The 25,645-nt window shown below is 44.6% G+C and overlaps 1 protein-coding gene across 1 annotated transcript in view; it reads left to right on the forward strand.

Annotated features, from left to right (window-relative positions):
- Positions 1 to 2,889: 2,889 nt before the first annotated feature.
- The window catches only part of LOC133372086 (kinesin-like protein KIF19), a 37,884-nt gene continuing 15,128 nt past the window's right edge, over positions 2,890 to 25,645 (forward strand). The window contains exons 1-9 of the mRNA XM_061600319.1: positions 2,890 to 3,015; positions 4,805 to 4,885; positions 9,656 to 9,766; positions 14,171 to 14,258; positions 15,135 to 15,271; positions 16,118 to 16,243; positions 19,197 to 19,391; positions 20,791 to 20,943; positions 23,031 to 23,153. Of these exons, the coding sequence (XP_061456303.1) occupies positions 2,890 to 3,015; positions 4,805 to 4,885; positions 9,656 to 9,766; positions 14,171 to 14,258; positions 15,135 to 15,271; positions 16,118 to 16,243; positions 19,197 to 19,391; positions 20,791 to 20,943; positions 23,031 to 23,153 (1,140 nt within the window). The remainder of the gene's footprint in view (positions 3,016 to 4,804; positions 4,886 to 9,655; positions 9,767 to 14,170; positions 14,259 to 15,134; positions 15,272 to 16,117; positions 16,244 to 19,196; positions 19,392 to 20,790; positions 20,944 to 23,030; positions 23,154 to 25,645) is intronic.

The raw sequence follows: 25,645 nt of genomic DNA on the forward strand, positions 1-25,645 counted from the left end.
TCCAAGCCATTGATAACTTTATCTCTAATATCTTCATTAATTTCTTCAAAGATAACGTTAAATTCCAAACAGTAGATTTTATTTCTAAAATCCATAAACTCCAGATCTTTTTCCAATTCCACATTTGTTCCAATCTCCAGGGCTTGTATCTTCCCTTTATTTTTTCTTTTCTCATCTCTGATCTCATTCTCCTCTCTCACAGGATCCCCTATTTCTTTAAGCTCCTGCGTCATTTTGCTCAGTTCAATTTTCAGCTCCTTACTACCCTGTCGCAGGGTTTGTTTCGTTATCTCAATCTCATCCATTATTTTCTGAAACATAGTTACTTCCAGATTCTCAGCCACTTTCTTGATTGCCATTTTTAAAACCACAAAAACAAAGCAAAACAAAAATAAAGAAGAACCACTTCTTATTTCAGCAACAATTGGGTTAATATTCCAGGCTTGATGACATCACAGTATAAACAGAGCAACCTGCCTTATCTCTCTATGTTCAAGAATGCAAAACAAATTTAGTTCCCAGCATCAAAACAGTTAGTGGCGTCGTGAAGAAGCAGATTCGTCAAAATAAAATAGACCAAAAAGAGAATAGTCCCAGACAATATAATATTCCTCGGAATAGAAATCAGGAATAGAAATCCCTCTTCTGTTTATTATCTTTAGAATGCACTTCCAGGACAGCTTTTTGCGACAGAAACAGAGATAAGCTGTTAATTTCGTGAATAACAGAGAAGAGTTATAGCTCACCCAGAAGTTTTCCAAAGCCGATCAATCTGACAAATCTCCTTTTGCTGCAACAATTTAAACCAAGTAAAAAAAATAATAGAAAGAAGGGTGCTTGCCTGTTAGTCCGTTCTCTCTTTAAAGAAAAGATAAACGTATCGCTTATACAGATAGAGCTTGTTCGGAAGTCCGTCCGGCATTGTTGGCTGGACCTTATCTCATAAATTAATGAAATCCAGTCCTCCCAACAAAAACAGGCTTTTGAGGTTGATCTCTACGTTTCTCCCTGCCCGGGAGAAATTTCATCAGTCAAAAAAAAAAAAAAATGTTCTGACTGATTTATATCTGAATAAGCTTCTTTTGAGGCGGGAGCCCGTCCCAAAAGCAGGCACAAGCGAAGTCACCCTTCCCACCATACTACATCATTCCTCATTCTGCGTATCACCAAAGCCATAGAGGATAAGCAGCAAAATATTTTAATGTATGTGTATCAACCTGTTTGGTAATAGACTTGAAAGAATTCCCTAAATCAAGTAAAAAATGCCTAATATTCATTTAGATCATAAGTAAGTAGAATATTCCGAGATTTTGGTAAAGCAGCATATTATGTCATACATGTGGTGGTGTTATAATAGGAGGTAACTGTAGACTTACTTTTTGTGCCACACACAGTTCTGCAGTTAGTTTTCCATTCTCCATCTGCAGTAATCTTAGCACCGATCTGCATGTTCAGATTAAAAGCATACGGTACAGCATTTCTGTGTCAGCAATTGTCTACATTTAGATATATTTTAGTGAGGGGGCGGTTCAAACATGCAGTTTCTTCATTTGCACTCTGAAGGGTATAGCACATGTTTTGTCTGTAAGGTGGCATTGTTCCGACATTAAAAATCCACTACTGGAGTAATATCAGTTTTGTTAATAAGGCTTTGAATAACTTACGGAAGATTAATTCTTCAGTCCCTGTGGAAGAAATAAAGTTGTAAATGGCTGAGGGGATTCTGAGCTATTGTCTCTCCCTCCCCCGGCCACCAAAAGGTAGATTTTAAATAACAAACGCTGCCTCCTTCCAAAAGAGCTGACTTGCTTGTCGAAATGATGCAGGAATTCAAGGCTTTCATTCACTTCCAAGGAAAGATAGGGAGAAGGATTACTTAGAAAGGAGTCAGATGGGCATGTTGAGAGCTTTAGAACTGGCTTCCCGTTTTGCTTTCCGACGATGAAGATTTGTGACTAAGCACGGTTTGTCATGGTTGAATTTTGGTATAAAAATAGTGTTCTATGAACATCAAGAGTACACAGTATTATCTAGATTCTCCTTCCAGTGTACAATTTCTCATTGCTAGTTAGTTTGTGAACCTTATATTTTTAAAGTTGTTAATCTCCACCAATAGTTTTTTAGTGTTGCCCATTTCAGAATACCTTCCTTTCATCACAGCAATTCAGATTTATTCTGCTTTGGGAGCTTTATATCATCCTTTGCCAACCTGGGAACCTCCAGATATTTTGGACTACAACTCCTGTCACTCTTAGGTTCATATGGCAGTGTGGGCTGGCTCAAATAGAAACATCTGGAGGACACTGAGTTGGCAACGGCTGTGTTATACCAAAAGGTCGTATTTGCATTAGTCACTCCGGGGAAGAAAGGTACAGAAATACTACTAGGATTCCAACCAAGCCCATTCCAAAATGCTTGAAAGCTTATGAAACCAGGAGCCTAACATTTAGTAAACCAAAACTACACTTTGCTAGCTCAAACAGCGAATGGGCATCCCAAATCTTGCAATTTTTCCTAAAGATACTTAGGCTCTGAAAAATCATCAGGAAAATGGAATTGTACAGCTATAGATCAAATGTTGAGAGGGTCTCTCTAAGCTTTCATAGGCTTGGCCCCACAATATAGTCAAGAGTGAACTCTTAGCTAATCTTAGGTACACCACCCTGATAAGAGGGGCATACAATTGTGAATCATAGTCTCTCTTGGCTGTCTGTGTCTTCCCTTGCTGGAAGCTGTCTGCACCTTCTCTTCCTCCTCCCTCCACCCTCTTGATGCCACTACCTGCTCCCTTTGGGGAAATGGTAGCTTTTCACCTAGCAGCCCTAGTCTGTGCCAAGCCAGCAGTGCCACCGCCTTTGTGAGTTGCTCTGAGTGAGTCTGGCTGACTTGATGGGCACCTCATCGGCCACTTCCCCTGCCCCCGCACAGAGGAGGGTCACCGGGGGCTCAGCTACTGCTACAATCACCCCCAGCTCAGCAACCATGAAGGATCTAAGGGCAGAGCAACAGCTGGTGGTGAGTCAAGTAGCAGCAATGTATGCAGATTGTCAGCCCTTTCTCACCACCCTTTGGTTTTTCTTTAAAAATATATATATATATATATATATATAGGAAGCTGTTTTATATTATTTTAATTAAGATATATATATAAGGTGCAATTTTTTGGATGACAGAAAGTGGGAATCAAATCTTGAAGTGGTTCTAGAGTGGACTTCCCCGCCCTGGACCCTTCCAAATGCTTGGCAACCACTCTCCAAAAATTCAACAGAGATTTTCCCAGCCCTGCCTGGCAATGCCAGGGATTGAACCTGAGGCCTTGGGGTCTGCCACTGACCAACAGGATTGAAAGATCTGCCCTATCCCCAACCTCTAGAGATCCTCCTGCATAGAGGGCAAGCACTTAGCAGTTGCTCAGAGGCATCCACTCCTATTGACAATTGCTTTACATATCCCAGGGCTGGTTAGTACGTGTGATCCAGGTATGTGTTTACTATGTGCAGGTCTATGCAAACATATTTTATTTAATAACATCATTTGATTTAATATGTGAATAAATACATGATAAGATACTTTGTCTTACCACACTGGGAGGAATGCTCTGGAGAGTTCTTGAGACATAGCCATCGTTCAAAAGTCTGTCCTTTACACAACTGAAGTACTAAAAGAAATCAGATGTAAGATGATTTCCTGATAATTTTTCATTTCATCTGAATGCTCTGACTGCTTTGAGAGAGAGCGGAAACAACCCTCAAAATAATTCAAGCTCTCAGGGCCGCTTCTCATGAAGTGTTTGCTAATCAAGACTTGTTATTGTGGGAATAGACCGGCTCCCTGTGGAAACGACACGTGTGCAGCTGCTACTGAGGATAGCTGTCATGTGTTGCTGCACAACTTGGTTGCAATCCAGTGAGGAGTCCCTGATTTGGACACAGTTTTTCATGTGCTGTTCCCGCCCATCCCCCTGGATTTTGCCAAGATTTATTAGATTTAAAAATCTGCCTCTGGTAGCGCTAATGTCTTAGAGAGGTGCGTAGAGGGGGAAGTTAAGGCCAATCTTTGTCAGCAATGCTGATGAATTTCCAGCACCGTATGGCAAACTTGGGTGGGTTTGCACAGTCAGTCTACACCCACATCTGTGTTTTATTTCTAAGGTGTGGCACCATCAAGCACACTCGTAAGTAGAGCAGCACAAAATGAGGAAAGGCAAATGGCAGACATAGGAGGAGAGGGAAGCAAAATGCATACTATAAAATGGGCACCAAATATACTGCATGTAATTGGGAGTGTGACACCCGCAACAATGCAGACATGCAAGCGTGCTTTGCTGTCATCCTATCGTTTGGATATTTGCATTGCTTAAAATGCCTTACATGTTACATATCCTGTACCCATTTCCTTGCTCCCACTGTAGCTTTTACCATCATAGAGAGAGTAAAAGTACTTGGACTCTACCACTTCACCTTATAGAGGCTCACATGGTGGAATGCTCCTCCCTTTCACATTGACCACTAACACGTCATGGAAAATGCTCTTGGTCTAGCCTTCTCCTTGATACGCTAGTTTGATAAGTGTAGGATTTTTTTTTCCATAAGGAAGCGTTCAATAATATGAACTGTTCACTTCTTAGTAAACAGAATTGTGCTGTAAGCCTTGGATATCCCTTTAACACATGCAGAATTCTTTGCCTTTAATACAAGGTATGCACAGTCCTCGGATTGGGGGTACCCATTTAGCTGGGTTGCTAGTCTGAATTCCTTTGACAGTCACTTGTTACGGGAAACTCAATTCTTGTTTTTGTGTGTAGGTAGCCGTCCGTATCCGTCCCATCAACAAAGCTGAGGTGGAGGAAGGAGCAACCATTATTGCTCACAGAGTGGGTGACCAGGTGAGAGGACGGGCAGGTAGCTGTGGGATATATTCTGGAAAGAGACTGTAGCTCAGTGGCAGAGCACCTGTGTTGCATGCAGAAGACCCATGTTCAATCCCTGGCATCTCCAGATGGAGGTGAGAAGGTCCCCTGCTTGAAACTCTAGAGCCACTCTCAATGTAAACAACACAGAGGTAGATGAGCCCAATGGTCTGACTTGGTATTTAGCAGATGAGCCTATCTGTTGAACCTCCTTCATGTCAGCATCCAGACAGTAATTATGTGTATCTCTGGCTGAGTGCAGTCAGATAATTCAGTTGCTGCCAATGCAGAAGGATAGAATTACTTCCGGGAGAGGATGTTTGCCTTATTTCTGCGTGATCCAATAGGAAGGGATGCAGCTCCGTGGGACAGTCCATGCCTTGAATGTAAGGCATTAATACTCGCAATAAAATTAGAAGCAGGAATCATCCAGTTAAGATGGATGTTGGACAGACAAAAGAGCTTTTTCACATTGGGCATATTTAAATGATGGAATTTGCTCTCACAAGAAATAGTGATACTCGCCAAATTGGATAGCCTGAGAATGGGATCAGATAAATTCATGGAGGATCAGGCTATCAAAGGCTTCTACTTATGAAGGTTGTGTATGGCCTCCATTGTCAGAGGCAGTATACCTCTAAATAGCAGTTGCTGAGAATCATGACTGGGGAGAGTGCTATTATGCTCAGGTCCTGCTTGCAGGCATCCCATAGGCAACTGGCTGGCCACTGTGAATACAGGATGCTGGACTAGATGGACCTTTGGTCTGATTCAGCAGTAAGGCTCTTCTTACGCTCTTAAACAGTCCCAGATTCAATCGCTGGCATCTCTAGGTTCGGGAAGTGCATGTTATTTATTACATTTGTACCCTACTCTGCCAAGGAGAGTAGGGCAGCATACAAAGTCCTGTTTCTTCCCCACCCTCCAATTTTATCCCCACAATAGCCCTGTGAAGCAGAACTTGGAAGATTACTTTTTAAAAGGAATAAATCGCAATTACTTTTACATGGCCCCAAAAAGGAATAAATTACCATTACAATTACAATTGTTCTGAAAGGAATTGATTACTTTACCATTACTCAAAAGTAATCACTACTTTTAAAGTAGTTACACTTTTAAGTAATTACACTTAAGTTACTTAAAAAAAATAGAGTGCCTGCAAGGTGCTGGCCTTGGCTGCTGCACACCTAAGTCGCCTAAAACAACACTAAAAATAAACACACACACATAGAGGTAGTAGAATAATTCTGTTAATCCATAAAATAGCAGCGGTGGTCTCTCCGCTGGTAAGGGAGGCGGGGAGGGAGGCAGAGGCCACCACTCAGATCTTTGCATGTCAAATCAAGTGCAACCCACATACTCTCTCTCAGCAAGCATAATCTCTCTCACTTAGCCACCTCCTGGACCCTGCCCTGCCACCAACTAAGGGACACCCACCCAAGCAAGCATTTTCCCCTGAGATGCAAAAATGTTAAAATGCTGCAAATGCAGCAAAGTAGCCAGGGAGGGGAGGGCAGCGGAGTCCGCTTTGTGTGCCAAGTGCAAACACAGTATTCAAACACACACATGCAGACACACACACACGTGTTGTCATCATTCACCTCTACAGTTCTTTATCTCCATTCTGTTGCTGCCTCCTTCTCCTTTATACACGTTCTTCCCCTCCAGCTCCTTTCTCCCTCCATTCTTCTCCAACACCATCCATTTTTTTAACAATTGTTTTCTCCACTCCACCCTTGTCTCGCTCTCCACCTCCTCCCTCATTGCCTCCTACCCACCCACAGAGCACAAGGGAAAAGCGATGCTGCATAGAAGCCCAGTTTAAGGCACATGATTTTCATCCACAATTCAGAGGAGCAGAAGACTTCCCCTGCTCCCCCCCCCAAGTAATGCCCAAAAGTAATGCTGGAAACATTACAATTATTCCTCAAAAGTAATAAAATTACTCCTCGTTCTATTACAATCAAAATGTAAGGGAATTATCCACTCATTTCTCAAAAAAGTAATGAATTACAAGTGATTTGTTTTTTGTAACTAATTACTTCCAAGCTCTGCTGTGAAGTAGGTTAAGCTAAGACGTTGTGACTGGCCCAAGGTCACTGAGTAGGCTTCATAACTGAGTGAGGATTTGAACCTGGCTCTCCTCAGCCCTAGTCCAACACTCTGACCACTTACACTGTGCGGGCTCTCGTTTAGAATCATCACATTTGGAACAAAATCCCAGGCTATGGTCTGAAGGCACATGAGGCCAGCAGCTTGCTGAAGCTAAGCAGGATCAGGTGTGGTCAGTGCCTGGATGGGAGACTGCTTGGGAACCTTATGTAAGCTGCCTTGGGTTTCAATCATGAAAAGAAAGGTGGGATAGAAATGTAATAAATAATAAGTAAAATCAAGAATATGTATGCATATTTGCAAACACAGATTGCAGTTTTCTGGTTGCAAAATGTAATTATCTAGGAAAGCATATGGTTCCAGCAAAGCAAAATGATAGGATTTTTTTATTTCTCCATTTATTATTATTTATTATGTAGCTTTATTGGCAATAATTAATCAGCATCATCTGCCCCAGAATCAACATCAGCTAAGATCCAGGTGGTATGAAATCCAGGGAGCAGTTGCCACAGGGTCCAATTCCCTTGGGAATACAGTGTACTTGAACCTGGGGTGTTCTTGTGATGTCTGTTAACAAATATTGAGTCTGAGAGCAGACCAAAACTCAGACAGTGGTACTCTTTAAAACAGCATCAGTCTCCCCATAAGTGAGCAGCTCACTCCTTGAGCCTTACGCAATGCATGCATGTGCATACGCACAGAGCTGTGAGCATTCATACTTTTGTCTCTTTCACTGACTACATTCCAGTTGCAGAACACTGATTTCAGCCTGCACTAGCTAGTAGGCACGGATTGTAGCTAGTTGCCACCAACCATCAAAAGCCATTGGAGAAATATTTATCCACTGGTGCCCATTGAGGAACATCTTTAGCTGTTCTATAAAAGGGCTAGAGACAAAGCTATCATCTCACTTGATGGGCATAACAGAGTATTGATATTCAGAGGCTCTTAAATGGGCACTTGCTGTCCTGGTTTCTCTGTGTTTTCATTACTGATTGACATTTGTGCTCTAATTTATTTGAGAGATGGTTTCAAATCTACATTGCAAACACTTCCCTAATTATGTATTTATCCAAGGAGCTGCCAAACTCTCTCTGGAGCATTAGGGCACATGGTTCCTTGAAGTACATCATTCCCCTCGAGGATGAATATATCTCCTGCTGGTGTTTCAGCTGAAAGAAAGGAATATACTTTTTCCTTGAACATTTCTGTGTGCGAGCAGGGAAAATTTTATCCCAGAGGAATCCAGAGAAACTAGGCCTGATCTATAACTTTCCATCAAAAACATTTAACTTCTGTTTTCAACTAAACATCACCAGGGATCAAGTCTCTTGCTTTAAGCTTGACTTCCTTCACACATTACATTATAATTATTTTAAGACTGTGGTGGGGGTTTAAGCCTTTTTCAGCAGGTCCTGATCCCTTGCTCCTCCCCCTTTAAAAACGTAGTTTGCATTCGTTGACATCCCATAGCACAGAGTAAGCCCTGACAAGAAGTGCCAGAGTTTGCTTTTTCCCCTCTGAAAGTTGGCTTTATTTGAATCTATGCATATAAATTAGCACATGTAAATTTTATGCATATTTGTGTCATGGGTCTGCACCCCAAGGCTTTTAGCAATGCCCCTGCTTTGAGATATTGCAACAATTTCTTATCTGACTAGGACAAGGTGTCAATCCTAAAAAGGATTAATATGCAAAATTACCTCTCCAGGTTTCACAACCCTTAATTGTTAACAGAAACATTTCAACCCCAAACTATTAATTCCACCATGATAATAAGACACTATGGTTGTGACTGTTAGGGCAAGCTGTTCTTTTCATCCGCCTTCACCAACTCTGGTGCCTTCCAGTTTTAAACTGCAGTGCCAGTCAAACATCTGGAGGGCACAAGGTTGGGGCTGGCTGCTTTCTGTAAATAACAAAAAGAGATTGCCTACATGTTTCCAATGTGAGTTGAATGTAGAATCTGAACAGATATGGGCAATTTGACACTCTTTCTGGAAAGTATGGAAAATGTGTACAGAAGGAGAGCATCAACAAGAATTATGCATGTCAGTGAGGCAATGTGGAGTTATATTAAATAACAAAAGCCCTGCTAGATTAGACCTAAGTGTCCATCAATTTGGACTGAGCTGTGGTACAGTGAAAATGGAAGGTCTAATAATTCTCTGCCCCCATGCTGCGACCCAGTCTAGATCACCTCCTTGGAGGGCAATGTTTAAGTCTGTAAGTTTTCCTCTTCATAGCTAATAACAGAGCATGCAAAAAGGATTAGACTCCCACTCCCACCCCAGGCCACAGCCCCAGTCAAAACTGTGCTTCTTCCCCATGGCTACTTTTAGAAAATATCATCATCAAGGGTTGGATCCAGACTAAGTCAGTTCCCACTGAAACAAAATTGGATGCCCAACTTATTCCATTGATTTCAAAGGGACTGAAGTTCAACTGACAATGCAATCCTCTACATGTCTTCTTAGAAGTAAGTCCCATTGAGTTCAATGGAGGTTACTCCCAGGAAACTGGATGGTGGGAGCTCCAACCATGGTGCTTGAAGGTAACATACAGTTTGGCTCTAAGGACTTGCCATCACTACTTTTGCCAAGGTAAAAGTGAGAATCTGTTTCTCTTTAACAGATGGTGGTTTTGATGGATCCGTCTGAAGACCCAGATGATATCTTGCGAGCCAACAGGTCTCGGGAGAAGGCATTTATCTTTGACATGGTTTTTGGCCACAGGGCAACCCAGGTACAATTATATTTTCTGTCTGTCTCTGAAACAACCTGGATGCTATGCAGAGCCAGTGCAAAAGGGCAAGATGGCGTCCACCCCATTTCATGTCAAGAAGCTGATTAGACTGGCAAATGAATATCTTTTAAATGTTGGATGATGAAGCAGCATCTTTCACCACACCTGAAGGCAGCAGGCTGGCTTAGGGGGTTCAAGACACACACAGCTAGTCATAACCACTGCCTACCCCCCCACCTGCCGCCAAAGCTGGCTGCCTCCCTCACACTGCCTGAAGGTAGGGCCGGCCCTGGTACTATGATTGCTTTAACAAAATCACTTTTCAAATCTCCATTAATATGGTTTGGAAATGTTTCACCATCAGGCAGCTACCTGCAACTCCCCTATGAGAAAAAGCGTTGATCCAAACAAACCTGGGACAAGCAGATGTCAGGCTTGTGTAATCTCCTCCCCTACCCCTGAAACCTGGGATCCACTAACTGGACGATGTCTGGTGCAAAAGACCCACATTCTAAGCCCTGGAGTTACGTTTTGAGCATCAGAACTGAATGGGGTTCACATTTCTTCTGCTCCTGGTTGCCCCAAGCTTTCTTCATCCCCACAGGATAATTTTAGGGAGAGGGGAAAGTGTACTTTTGTAGCTGTTCTTGTTCAACAGTCGGTAGTTACAGGGATCCTTGCTGATCTACTGCAAATCACCCAAAGGTCTTCCAGGTGATCCAGACCTATCTCCTACCCACCCCAAAACAGACCAAGGCCAGCTCAAGAAGCACCCCACAATATACACACATTAGGCACCCCTGTGCAAACCGATCACGAACCCCAGAGCCCCCTGTGCCAGATGCACTCTTGAAATGGTTCAGTAGGACCAGAACTAGCTCAGAAGATTGAGACATTTTGCTGCTCGTGGCAGAGGACAAGATGGCTCACCGCCCACCCCCATTCCACAAGGTGAAGCCAACGGAACTCTTTAGTCTTACTTCAACACTGGAAATAGACACCTGACAGCAACAGGCTGGTTTATGACAGGCTTTGATCTCCAACAGAGGGGTAAGGCCATGGGGGTTCAGGAGAAACCACTGGCCTTTCCATCTACCACCTGATGTGGTTGCTTCCTAATGTGATTGCTACCTAATGGTAAGGCCGTTCCCCAGAAGGACTGCCATACTTGTGGTGGTTGGCAAATTATATGCATGGTTTGTCCCGTATATCGCCTACTTATACCTCTGGGAATGTTTTTTAATCCTATCTTTCTTCCAAGGACCTGAGAGCAGCATACACTGTTCTCTATGTTATCCTAACAACAACCTTGAGAGGTAGGCTAGTCTGGAAGCTGTGGCTGACCAAAGGTCACCTGGAGAGCTTTATGGAACATTGGGGCTGAACTTTGGTCTCCTCAAAACACACTGACTCTCAAGATATGGTGTCTGAATAAGCCTTGAGCTGGCCTTGGATAGATATGGTTCTTTAATTTATGGGCTCTGTATGAGGATGCCTAACACATACGGTGATGAGGGTGGGTTGCAGAAATGTGTAGGAGGGACGAGTCTGAGTTATTTCCTTTCTGCTCTTGTTTCATTCAATTGTAGTTGATTTCCTGCCGAATTGGATGCAATGGGCCCTTGTGTGTATTTTACAATTTTGAGAGATCCATTGACCTAAAACGAATGTGGCAGAAGCTTAGAAATCCCTTTCTGAAATCTAATTTTAAAAGAGGGAGAATTTAGAGAGAAAGACTCTCTCTGTTCTTGCCTCTCATGTAAGATACTCTCTAAGTAGTTTCTCTTAGGAAAGACATTATCTGTTTATATTAATCCTGAATCTCCCTTTTCGCTCCTTGGGGAGGCATTACAAAACGTTAAGCCTACAGCAGGGTTGTGAGATGGATGCCTCCTGAGAAATGAAGTCATGTTTTCTTTGCTTGGCTGTTTGTGTAAGGTACGCTCCTTTCTTCAGGTGCATTCAGTGAATGTATGTGCTGATTTGAAGCTTGCCCAGTTAGGCCAGATTTTTAAATTTCACACACACACACACACACACACACACACACACGCACGCACGCACGCACGCACGCACCCTTCCTAGTTTTCCATGGAAGAAGGAAGAAGATGGATAGAGAAGATATAAGAGAAGCCTCGGTGGCCTCCTTCTTTTTAAATTGGCTCGTTTTTAAGGGAGAGGTTGCGATTACCATTTGGTTTTAGTTTTAAAAGAATAAAGGCTCTAGCCTTCATGGCTGCAGAGGTAATTCCTGGCAGCAGAGGTGGAAGAAGCAGTGAACTTAGCCCCAGAAACAGCACCAGGGCTCAGAATATGCCAAATAATAAGAAAGAGAGGTGCTTCTGAGCATGGACAGAGGACCTTTTCCTCAGGCAGCCACAGCTAGCCATTCACACACATCTGGAACTTAGATACTAAGGTGTCTGGATAAGCATAGGCAGTCTTACAGACTTATTCTGTGCTCTTCACAGTTATGGACAAAGACAGGTGTGTTATCTAAAAAGAAGCCACAGTAGATTCTTCACTTTCAGTATGAATGTGCATTTCCCCCCAGCTTCTCATTTTGCAAGGTCTAGTGAGTCCTAGGGAATGGTATGAAGGTATAGGAAACCATCACCTTGTTGCTGCTAAGCAGGTCTGGGTCTGATCAGCAGTAATGCAGTGGCAAATTTAGAAGTGCAGGGTCCCTTCACGATAATCACAGCCACTCCCCTCCCTCCTTTCTTTTGCTGCTGGGTTGAGAATGAGGACCTTGTTAATACCTTCCCCCACAACAACAGACATCCCTAGGAGCAATAAGCATGAAAGGGCTGACTTGCCTTCTTTCACTCTGATTGGCTCTAATCAGCAAGAAAGCACAAGGAAGCATGTTAGAAGACTCTTCTCAGTGGCTAAGACACCCCCCCCCATTTCATGCTGTTTGGCTCATAGGATGCTGGAGATATAGTGACCCTGCTGGGACTCTGCTTCCAAAACAGTAAAGGGTCCAGGACCCCCCGAGACCCTGGATGACTACACGTCTGCTGGGCAGTGCCTCAATGGGTGACTGCTTGGGAACCACATGTGTGCTGCCTTGGGTTCCATGATGAAAGAAAGGCAGGATATACTTGTAATAAAAGGAAGACAGAAACAAGTGACGAGCCTCTTTTTCAAGGGTAAACATCAAAGCAAACATATGCAAAAAAAAGTTTTTATACGAAATCAATGGCAAAAAAGCTGCAAAATTGCTCCAGAGACTGCAGCATGGGTGCTAACCAATCAGCGCTGCACAAAACAAACCGCTCTGCCTTTTAGAGCTTGACAGTTAAGAAGAAGGAAAGGTTTATTTGCATAGAATGTAGTGAGGATGTTTCCAAAGTTATTCCAATGCTCTCCAAATAATTATATCTGTTTTAGACCTTTTTTTAAAAAAAATCTTAACCAAGTCATCTTATTCTCTGATTCTCTTCTTTTATTCTCTTTTTTGTTCTGTTTATGGATGCAGTTAGGATGCTATCTGTTGAGAACCTGGCTGACAGATCAAATTAGTGTGACTATTTATGATGTTCACATGTTACATCGTTAAGGTCAATCGATGATGCCACCTTCTTAGCTTTGCTGATGTCAGATATTCTTGGCAGGCAGTGCAGTACAAAGTCTTTTCACACTCATTAAAAGAGCGTGAAGAAGGAATGCAGAGGCTGAGGGGAAATGTGCAGAGAGATTTTTAAAAAGGGGAGTAATTCTGTGATAGAATTAAGAAGCTTGCTTTAATAACGGCACAACAAAGTGACTATTGGGACATCCAAACCATCTGGTAATCAGCGGTGTAAAAAACTGGGGTAGCTACCAGCCTAGAGCGAGCAGAACAGGCAATCTGTGGACCTCCTGCAATAAGATGCTTTTAGGTTGCCTGAGATAATCTCACGGATGGGTAATTTCTAAGCTCCACCAATCTTCCCCGACCAGCTGCCCTCTAGTTGTTTTCAGCTGTGCCTCCCATCATCCCTGGCCTCGCTGATGCGAGGTATAGTCAAGAACGTCTAGAGGGCACCAGGTTGGAGAAGGCTGAGGGCGCATTGCATGAGCAGCTGTTGCTGGGATGTACCACTTGCTGTTGCACATGGGAGGGGGATTGGGACCAAGAGGGGTGGAGGATGTTCCCTGTACATGTTTGAGATTCATGTCTGCAGCGGATCCTGAAACTAGGTTCTAGAGCAGGTATGGAGAGCCTGTGGTTCTCCAGATGTTGTTACACTCAGGCTCCCAGCAGCTAGCTAGCACAGCCAGTGGTCAAGAACGACGGGGTTGGAGTCCAGCAGCATTTGGAGGGCCCCAAGTTCCCCATCTCTGATTTCAGCTTGATCGGATTAAAAAAAAAGTGAGTGACCACATGACTGTCATGTCTCTCATTATTGTTACTAGGAGGAGGTGTACATGTCCACAACCAAAAATCTCATCGAAGGAGTCATTTCTGGATACAATGCAACCATTTTTGCGTATGGCCCTACAGGTAAAATGGCTTAAATAATGTTGGTTGGCTGATCTGATACACAGGGCAAGTGCCAGTGGTTGGCATTGTAGGGCACTTGTTGAGGCCACCCTACAAGGGGCCCATAGCTACTCCCTGGAGACGCCTGGCCCTGCTCCTTGGCCTCTTTGATGCCACTGCCTGAGTTCACCTGCTGACTCTGAGCATGCAAGCAATGACAGCTGCCAGGGCCAGCACCAGATTTCAGGGGGCCCTCAGCATGTTCCGCCAGGGCCCCCCAACTTTGGCAGAGCCCCTCCCCTGCTCACTGCTGCCACACCAACAGCAGCAACACCCTCGCTGCCAGTTGGGGCATTGCATTTTGGGTAACTTGAAATGGCAAGCAGCCACCATAGTTGGGAGCCGGGCTTGGCTCCTCCCACTTTTAAAATAAAAAAAGCTGCACTGCCACCCATCTACTGCTGAAACACATCCTGGGACCCAAGTGGGAGTAGCGATAAGCAGGGTTGGGCCAGTGACTGATCCTTCTCAGGCCCTGGGGCCCTTGGCCAGTGCCCAACCTGACCAACCACTGGCGCTGGGCCTGCAAGGACATGATGGCAGCACCCTCCACTTGCCTTGTGTTCTCCCTCTGGATGGTCAGTGAGAAGGGGTCAGTGAGTGGGCAACAGTGCCTGGAGGGCAGGGGGGCTCACTGTGGACACCTTGGCCTAGAGGACAAACCTGGCGCCAGCACTGCTGATATGCTGGGGACTAGTTGGAGCCCTGGAGGGTGTGTGTGGATTGCTTCTCTCTCTTTGTGGGCTAAATCCAAAATGAAATTGAAGGTACAAAATTAGAGCGCTTAGAGGCAGGTCTAGACATCTTAGTTTCTTTACCTCCCATGTTTTTAACCAGGTGCTGGGAAAACCTACACTATGCTGGGGACGGATTCTGAACCCGGCATTTATCTCCGCACCCTCAATGACCTCTTTAGAGCTATAGAAGCCACCAGTGATGACATGGATTACTCTGTCTGCATGTCGTACCTAGAGGTGAGATGGCTGGGCTCTGTGCCCAATATGGATGATTGCTCAGGATGGCAGGTGGCGCCACTTACGGATGGGCCTGAGGCAGAAAACCCACATGGCCTCCAGCCCAACTCGGAGACACCACCAGGGATGCCCTGCTGTTCCTGGGTGTCAAGGGCTGTCGTTGCTTTGTTTCTGCTGCGCAAGACTGGCACGGGCTACTCTTCCAGAAATTAAATTCAGAGTACGTACTGAACCAGACCAAACCACATCCACCCACATAAAAGGAAGGGGCAAATATTTCTCTTAGAGGAGGGACCAGAGCTCAGTTGCAAAACAGCTGCTTTGCAATCAGGTTTCAAGTTTGGTCTCTGGCATCTCCAGTTAGAAGGATGGCTGGATTTATAATGGTGCACAGGACACCATTCTGCTTTCCACAGTCTCTCCAAGACAATTCCTCTTAGAAGTCAATCCCCTGTGCAGCTGAATGCAAGCACGATTTATGCATCAGTAGAACATACAATAATCAGGCTAGGTTAAGTTTGGTTGAAGTTTTGAAGCCGTATTAATTTGCAGTAATTTGGAGTAGCTTTCTAGAAATATGTGCTTTCTAGTGTCTTATTTCATGTATTCCTTCTGGGGGGTGGGAGGGGGCTGTTTTTCAGAACTGCACCAGGGCTCCCAAACCTCTTAATCCAGGCTTGAGACCCAGGTAGCAAGTAAAGGGCAAGATCCTTCTCCACTTGAGGCTTGAGACCTTGGAGAGTTGCTGGCAATCAGAACAGACCATGCTCAGCTAGGTGCAGACGCAGATAAGGCAGGCCTGGAGTAAGGCAGCTTCTGATATTTCCTCCCCTCTTCCTTTTAAAGATTTATAATGAAGTGATCCGGGACCTTCTGAATCCATCCTCGGGGTTTCTTGAGCTGAGAGAAGACTCTAAGGGGAGCATTCAGATTGCAGGAATAACGGAAGTCTCTACCACAAATGCTCAGGAGGTAAATCTGATTGGCCTTCCGTGGGGAGGGAAGAAAGAAGAAAGGCTGTCATCCACATTAGTGAGGCTTCCTTCCTAAAGGTGACACAGACAGAGTATGCAAGGAGCTGAAGGGTAAGTCTCAGGCTGTGGCACACTACAGTAGTCGCTTCAAAAGTAGCAACAATGTTTTTTCTGGCTGTGTTTTGAAGCAGCTCTGCCTTCGGCTGGGCACACCTCCCTTTTCCACTGCTGACTTCAGACCTTTCAGGACCGCCCACAGCAAGTGCTGAGCCAATCACTGTCTCTGCCTGAGCCTACAGCAATGCGTTTCCATTGACCACACCTGGAGGGGCAACAGGTTGATCTACCAATCAGTTATGAAATCTGTCTGAAGCTGAATTAAAAAACAACAACGCACTGTAGCTGATCCGACCAGGCTTTAGAGTAAAAAGTGGTGGAGTATGATTAGCGTAGTGTACCCTGTTTTCAGAAGACAGAGGTGGAGGTGCACTGGAACCGGCACAACAGTGTGTCCCTACCATCAAACAGGAGTGAGGCTGAGTTGGATGGATCCCTTAAGGGTCTGGATCCACAGGAGTGTTCAGTCTAGACTAGAGTAGGGAGGGGGGTTGGTGGGTGGGAAATGTGATTTATTTCACATTTAAAACCAAATCTTTCACATTTGCATTTTCCGAAACAGTCTGAGAGCTGAAGCACAGACATCCTTAGAAATTCGCACTTATCCAAATTTTGTAAGGCGTTTCTCCAACCAAACAATGTGTACAAAAATGCATATATTGGGGGAAAGTGTGCATTAAAATTAATATGTGAGTGAATATAACATCCAAAATTGTATTTATATTAAGAGAAATTGCTTGTAAAATTTGCCTGTGAGGCAGAATTGCATACAAAAATGTGTATATTAGGAGAAATTCACTAGTAAAACGCTGAAGAATTTTCATGAGGATTTTTAAAAAATTGCAGAAATGTGGAGACCTGTTTTTAAGATTGGAAAAATGAGACATTGAGAGAACCAAAACTGAGAGATTCTTTCATCCCTAGTCCAGAACAGTCTTCCCCAACCTGATGCCCCTTACAGCTGGGCTGACTGGGGCTAATGGGCATGTTTGTTTGTTTATTTATTTGAGAAAATGTCCAGACCACTTAATATTTGGAAACAATTTAAGTGGTGTACAAACATACAGTTTAAAAAAATAGCTTAAAATTGGTAAAACCATCATAAAAACAACAAAATACGACTTCAGGAAAATGCAGAGCTACAGGGCTGAATCCAACTAAATTCCACCCAGCGCAGGCCCATCGAAACCAACGAAGCTAAGTTAGTCATGTCCGCTCATCTCAAAGGGTCCACTCTGGGCAGATCCCAGCTGGACGTAACCCCACAAGATCTAGTTTTAGGGGTCTGTCCCAAACTGACCACGTTGCACCAAGTTGGGGAATGAAGGCTACTCTCCTCTCGAGGGAAGAGCCAATGCAGGCTGGGATCGAAGCTCCATTTTGTCCTCAGGGGGAAGAGGGCAATGGAATGGAGGATGCAGGCAGCTAGGAGGACAGGCAAGCGGGCAGGCAAGGAGACGGAGCGACATGCTGCAAGCCCAGAGTCTCTCTCTCTGCAAGAGAAAGGCTGGCCCGGGTTTGGGCAGGAAATGTTTTTGTAGCTGGGCCGGGTCAGGAAGAACCAGGGCCAGCAGTTCTGGGACTGGCCACTAGCTTAGATGGCTTGAAAGGAGTTTAGGCAAACTGGCAGCAGAGGAGAGGATTGTATAAATGGCTGCTAGTCCTGATAGCTGTACGCCAGCCTCAGGTTCAGAGGCAGCAGACTCAGTTAAAGAGGGCTAGTGGCTTCCCAGAGGCACCTGCTTGGCTACTGTGGAAAACTACAAGGACTTTTGACAAGAGCCAGCAGGGTTCTTTATAGAGTATATTTGTATATTACTGTTTATATCCTGCTGTTCCTCCATGACCGGGGTAGTATGCATGACTCATCCCCCACCCCTAACTAATCCTCACAACAGCCCTGTGAGGTAGGATAGGCTGAAAGTGTGTGTAAGTGAACAGGAGGGGAGGGGGGAGAGAGTGAGAGCGAGTGCCTGGCCCAAAGTCATCCACTAAACTTCACAGCAGAATAGGAATCTAAGTGTGGTCTCCCCAGTCCATGTCCAATGCTCTAACCCAGGGATGGGGAACCTATGACTCCCCCCCCCGATGTTCCCGGGCACCAAAAGAGGCAGTGTGGTGTAGTTGTTAGAGTGTTGGATTAGGATCTGGGAAAGCAAGGTTGAAATCCCACCCAGTCATGAAGCTCTCTGGGTAACATTGGGCCAGTCGCCAGCTTTCAGCCTAACCTACCTCACAGGGTTGTTGTGAGGATGAAATGGTGAGGGGAAGAACCGTGTACACCACCTTGAGCTCCTTGGAGGAAGGGTAGGAAATTAATGTCACCATCATCGCCTCCCATCAGTCCTGTGACCACTGGCCATGCTGGCTGGGGGTTATGGAAGTCGGAGGATTGATTGATTGATTCGACTTAGTAGTCACTTATCTGGCTGAATTGTCAGCCACTCTAAGCGACGTACAAAGCAGAACATGTAAACATCAAAACATTAAGAGACTAACAATAAAAACTAACAATAACGTAGAAGCAACCTCAGCCCTTCTCTCACCAATGCATGGGAGCTGTTTGGGGGCTTTGGAGAACAACTGTCCTCTCCAGGCCTGTAGCCAGATGTGTTCTGGTGGTCAAAAACCTAAATATAACTCTGATATGTTTAAAAGTTACATTATTTAATTTAATGGGGAGGGGGACTGGTGTTAGGGTCTCCTGGCCTTCCCTGAGGCTATGGCACAGTCCTCGCCACACGGGGCACGCTTGCACAGGTTCCTGAGCTGAGCCACTGCTGATCCTGACCCCCATATGCCCCCCCGCCCCCTCCTCATACGGTTTTTATTAGATCATGGAGCTGTTGATGAAAGGGAACAAAGCACGCACTCAGGAGCCCACAGCAGCCAACAAGACCTCTTCGCGTTCGCACGCAGTCCTGCAGGTGCTGGTGAAACAGAAGAGCCGGGTGAAGGATGTCAGCGAGGAAGTGAGAGTGGGGAGGCTCTTCATGGTTGACCTGGCTGGATCGGAAAGAGCAGCCCAGGTGACTTTGGCTAACGGCCCCCCACCCCTGCAGCTCCCAACGGCACTTTTATTATCGTTATTGTTGTTGTTGTTGTTGTTATTAGCTTACCATAAGGCATCCCCAACTGAATTACAATAACATATAAAACTGTTACATGTATAAAAACAATTAAAACAACTGCATACATAAAAACAATCATAAATAGAACAACTGTTTAAAACAACAGCAGCCCATAGGCAAAATCAACACAAATCCAAGAAGATATCAACTGGGATAAAGATTTTAGAAGGCTGGTTGAAAGAAGGATGTCTATAGCAGGCACCGAAAAGACAAGAGCAGGTGCCTGTCTGATGTGGAGTGGGAGGGAGTTCCATAGGGCAGGTGCCGCCACACTAAAGGCTCGATTCTGGCATTGTGCGGAACTAACCTCTGCCCTTTTAATAGGGTGGTATCTGCAGGATGCCTTCTCCTGCAGAACGCAGGGGCCAGTGTAAGTCCTTCAGAAGTAGCGTAACATGATGCCAACTTTCCGCCCCAGTGAGCAGTTGAGCTGCCACATTGTGTGCTCGCTGCGGCTTCAGGGCCAGCATGGCCAGCCCCACAGAGAGCGCATTGCAGTAATCCAACCTGGAAGTAAGCAATGCATGGACGACAGCGGTCAAGTTATCCCAATCTAAAAACAGCTGTTGCTGTCTAACCAACCAAATCTGGTAAAAGGGGACTCCTAGCCACCGAGGCCACCTGGGCCTCTAGCAACAGAGATGGGCCCAGGAGCACCCCTAGACTCTGCGCCTGCTCCTTCAGGGGGAGTACAACCCCATCCAAAGCAGGCAATTGACTTGGGGACCTCCCACCCACAGCACCTCAGTCTGGCCAGGATTCAGAATGACTTGGCCCAGGGAAGTCATTCCTGCTGAGCTGACATGTGTCCATAGCAAAATGGCAGAGCACACGCTTTCAACGCAGAAGGCTCTGTATTCTACTCTTGGCCCCTTCAGTTAAAAGATTTGAGTCACAGGTGAAGAGAAAGGGATCTGCTTGAGGTTCTGGAGAGCTGCTGCCAATGAGAATAAGCAGACAGGATTTGGCTAGATGATCTGGTATAGGACAGCTTCCTACGTACCAGTGTTAGATGCATGGAGATGACCTACCCAGGGCCAGTCTGACCAGGAGGCAGGGTCATTGAAGCAGCCTGTTCTGGAGGGCACCAGGTTGGTGAAGGCTGTTGCAAATGGAGGCTGGAAGGAACGGAGAGAGAGAGAACAGCTTGCCTAAAGCCAACGTGTGGTGTAATTCGTGGCTCGCTGAAATGTGATTTGGGAGCCAGTCGGCCGCTGTCCCACCACGCAGCTCACTGACTGTGACAATTCCTTTACCTCCGAGTACAAAAGTTAATCTGCCCTGTCCTTCTTTGCAGACGCAGAACCGGGGCAAGCGGATGAAGGAGGGGGCCCATATCAACCGGTCGCTGCTTGCCTTGGGGAACTGCATCAACGCACTGAGCGAAAAGGGGGGCAGTCGAACCCAATATATCAACTTCCGAGACAGCAAACTCACACGTTTGTTAAAGGTACTGTAGTTTTCTACCTGGGGGAATTAGCAAACCAAACCCTGGTAATAATTGCACAAAGGATGCAGGTGAGGGAAGGAGCTCTCATTTTTAGGGTGCCCTCAGACTGTCAGGATTTGTGGGAGTTATTCAGTCACACACCAGAACTTTATGTTTGCACATTTAAAGTAGATTAAAGCACTCTGCTGCCCTAGGGCAACAAATCCATTTGGCCTTTTTTGCATCTTACTTGCCTAGCTAGTTTTCTAGTTGTGGTTTTGTCTTTTAAAAAAGAATGGACTGAACCCAATAGGGTTGACCGCCAACTCGATTTAGAATAATTAAGGCAGGTAGATGAATAATGTCTGATAGTAGGGCCCTGTCAATTCTGTTATTAAAAGTGTTGAGTTAAACCAGGGATTGCTAAATTGGTGCCATGGGGCACAATGGCATCTTGTGGTCTTCCTCAGCATTCGCAAAGCCTCTGGGCCCCCACCCACTGCCTTGGTCATGAGGTGGTGAAGGTGAGTTACTCTTGTCTCCCTTGGAAAGTAAATAGGAGCTGAAGGAGGAAGTTGGAAGAGTGACATTCTTTCCTGCTTCCTCTGTGATTTTTTGAGGCTCAGATGAATGCTACTGGATCTGACTTTTACCCAGATCACTTGGGAAAAAGAAGTGCGTGTGTGTGGGGGGGTATGATATGGCAGAGAGGGGTGACCAGATGGGATGGCATCCACAGTACTTATTCAAAAGTTCAAACGTGCCCATGGGCCTGAAAAGGTTGGCAACCTGGAAGTTAAATGATAATGGATTACAAAAACAAATCCTGTCTTTTTTCTGGTTATGTGTATGCATTTTTTAAATTATTATTTAGCAAACTATGACTAAAACATAATTGTAAAAGATACTGAATACTGCAACCAATTTTTCGTTTGTTTTAATCAAAATAATATCCTATTCTATTGCACTATCCAGTATGTTTTATAATGATGTTTTAGTCACCGTATGAATAGTGTCCCACTTTCATTTATACTTTTGTATGACTGATAGCCTTTGGCTAAGCTATAAAGAACTGGATTTGGATCTGGGAGCCATGCCAGCAGGCAACCCTGGCGCAAGGTGTCCTAACCCACAATGTATGCAGAAGGGAAGGGACATTGCATGCTGCTGAGGACAGGACTTTAGTGCTGTGTGTGTGGGGGGGTGCTTCTTCTTCTTCTGAAATGGAGCAAACCATCTTCCCATCCATGGTGGCCATCCACCATCAAAATTTACCCAAAACACAATGCCTGAGCTGATAGATTTCAAAGACCTATGGGCTGGGGTGTCGCATTTCGGGAAATTAAGGAGGCTAATGGTCACTCCAGGTGGGACTGAACCTTCACTCCCATTCAGAAGCAGCACTGCCACCCACCCCAAGTTAGGGATGGAAGGATCTGTCAATTTCAGTTCTCTCACTTTCTCATTTTTATTACTTGTTTTATTTATTTATTTGTTTTATATCCCGTCCTTCCTCCCAGTAGGAGCCCAGGGCAGCAAACAAAAGCTCTAAAAACACTTTAAAACATCATAAAAACAGATTTTAAAAAATATTAAAACAAAACATCCTTAAAAACATATTAAAACAAGACATCTTTAAAAACATTTTTTAAAAAAGCCTTTTTCCAGTCTTAAATCCAGTTCTCTACATTTCTACAGCAATTTGTGATTTTTTAAAAAATTCCTCATGCCTGTCCGAGGCAGGCAGGGTGGTGAATGCTGTTGTGGTGGCCGTGGCAGCAGAAAATACTGGGTGGGTGGCTCCAGCCACATTATCTCAGCCTATCCTACCTCACAGGGGTGTTGTGAGGATATAATGGGGCAGGGGGAGGTAAGAACCATGTACAGAACCACCCTGAGCTCTTTGAAGGAGTAATGGATAAAAATGAAATAAAGAGAAATGAAAATGTTTCCCCAGCTGTGTGTATGCTCACCCGTAGATCGTTGGGACTGCAGGAGTGTAAAAAAAGGGTGTATTGGCTCACAAGTCTTTAATAATGCTGGATTCAGAGGGCTGAGCCTGGTTGGCCATCACTAGCCAGCTCTTAATGGAAATGTTGCACATGTAGGATTCGCTGGGAGGCAACAGCAGGACGGTCATGATTGCCCACATCAGCCCTGCCAGCACCTACTTTGAAGAATCTCGGACAACCTTGATCTACGCTTATCGAGCAAAAAACATCAAAACAAGGGTAAGGAACTTGGTTCTGTCTCCTAAAAATGTAAGAATTAGGGCTGGCCCAAGATCGTTTGCTGCCTGAGGCTTGCACACCATTCTGTGACCAGAAGCAGACCAGACTGGCAACAGAGGAGTCTTCTGCAGTAGAATAGTTTAGGGGTGTGCAGGGAAGGCTACATGACGCACATAGCTCTATCCCCCAACACCTTGCAGATGCTCTGTGCTCCCCATCACCTGCCGTCTGAGGCAACCACTTCACTCTGCCTGATGGTAGGGCCGGCCCTGATAAGAATGAACTTGCAGCAGTGTAGCAAAATGTGTCCTAACTGAGACCAAGCCAGGAAGACTGAAGAAACCACTACCAGGCCATATATCTGCACTCCACAAATGTATATAATCAGACCCTTCAGGGAACTGTCATCACTTTCTTGGAGAAGAAAAATATTCTGGGAAGTGTAGTTTGATGAGAAGGCTGAAAATTAATTCTCTATCAGTGGCCCCTGGCCCACCCTCCTCACAGAACCGCTACAATTATAGCATTGCCCAGGAAGAAGAAATGACTCTTAGAAAATACCCACAGAGGAATACATTTTGTGCCTTGCAGTTTCTTTCTCGCCTTTGAGCATTTGAGGTATCATCACAGCCGTGCATGTTGCAGTTCCAAAGTGTAAAGTTGGTCATAATTTTGATTAGTGTATCAAATACCATAATTTTTGAATAAGGAGCAATTGGGATGGAGTTGAAGGGGTATGTACATCATAGGTGTATTTTATTTGTGTTATCAGTACAGAATTGCCAGCATCTTAAAATTCAGATGTATTATTTTTTAAATTAATTAAATTAAATTAATTACATTAATTAAACTCTGGATAGAGGGGTTTATGATATCAGATATTGATCAATGCAGCCTTCCCCAACCTGGAGCCCTCCCCATATGTTTTGAACTACAACTCCCATTAACCCCAGCCAGCATGGCCTGATGGAAAATGTAGTCCAAAACATATGGGAAGGGCACCAGATTGGGGAAGGCTGCCTTAATAGAATTCGGAGCTGCAGATTGGTGCTAGCCAGAGGCTTTGATGACTTTAGAAGGGGGTTAGAAAAATTAATGGCAGAGGAGAGGTCTATCCCTGGCAACAAGCCATGCCATGGCTACAGGCAAAGCTCATGTTCAGAGGCAGCAACAGCATCATTCCGAGGGTCAGGCTAAGTTAGTAGTAGAAATTTATTGCGGTCAAGGACCCAAATAGAACGTGGATACAATATACAATATACATACATAAACAGAAAGAAAACAGGAGCATTACATAGAAGTGCGGATTAATTGGGCCACGTATATAAACTTGGCCACCCGAATGGTAATTCGTTTGTCTATACCAGAAAAAATAAAAGCAACCATATCATCAGGAGTTTTGTGTTTGTACATCGGGTTCAATATGATAGAGTTTAAAAATTTACAACGGATGTGGGAGTATAGGGAACAATCGAGGGTACAGTGGCGAAGGGTCTCAATGCTATCTGAGCAACACGGGCAGGTTTGGAGATTATATGGTATTCCCCTGAACTGCCCCTCAAGAATTGCAGAGTCCAAAGAGTTAAATCTCGCTTTGGAAAATGCTATACGTAATTTAGGAACGGTAAGAAAATAAAAATAGGGGGCAATTTTTTCAAATTCAAAAATTAGGTTTAAATGTAGAGGAGAACATGTTTTCATGGCCTGATTTGTTGAGATCTGATGGTCAATATCCTTTAAGCAAGAACGAATTAGGGTTACCGCTTCTCTGGGCGAATGGAGAAGCAAGTATTCCTTGGATAAACCTATTTTCAGTAATTTCAATTCTATTTTATTATTCCAAGAGGAGGGGCTAGAATCTCCCCAAGATAGAGAGAGAAGGCCCGGCGAGGTATTAGTCGAGATTTTTATCCAATAGTTAACAGTCATTAACCAGGCCTGACAATCCAATGATGTGAGCCCGCATTCGAGTCTAACTGCCGCTGATGGAGTACATCTAGGTACACCCAGAAGGCAGCGTAGTAGGCCTGAGAGGACCGATTCAACTGTGGAATTCATGGAGTGGATCCAAATTGGAGCTCCATATAAAAGTTGGGGCATGATCTTGTAATTAAATAATTTAATAATCGCTGGCACAAAGCGACCCCCTCTGTGGTAGTAGAAGCGAAGAAGGCTCTTGACCGAGAATCTAGCTTTCGAGATTGCCTCTCTTATATGGCAGGACCAGCTCATGGAGGAATGAAAAGTTATGCCTAAGTATTTGTAGTGGGCAACTTGGTCTATGTGATGGCCATTAATTGTCCAAGTAGGTAAAAATCTTTGGTTTGAGAACACAAGAATCTTAGTTTTACCATAATTTATAGATAGTTGGTTCTCATTGCAGTAGGTCATAAATGTCCTTATCATCCGTCTAAGGCTGATCTTAGAAAAGGATAAGAGTACGGCATCATCAGCATAAAGAAGCAAAGGACATCTAGCATCAGCAATTTTTG

This window comes from Rhineura floridana, chromosome 17 (assembly GCF_030035675.1).
Source record: "Rhineura floridana isolate rRhiFlo1 chromosome 17, rRhiFlo1.hap2, whole genome shotgun sequence".
NCBI classification, from domain to species: Eukaryota; Metazoa; Chordata; class Lepidosauria; order Squamata; family Rhineuridae; genus Rhineura; species Rhineura floridana.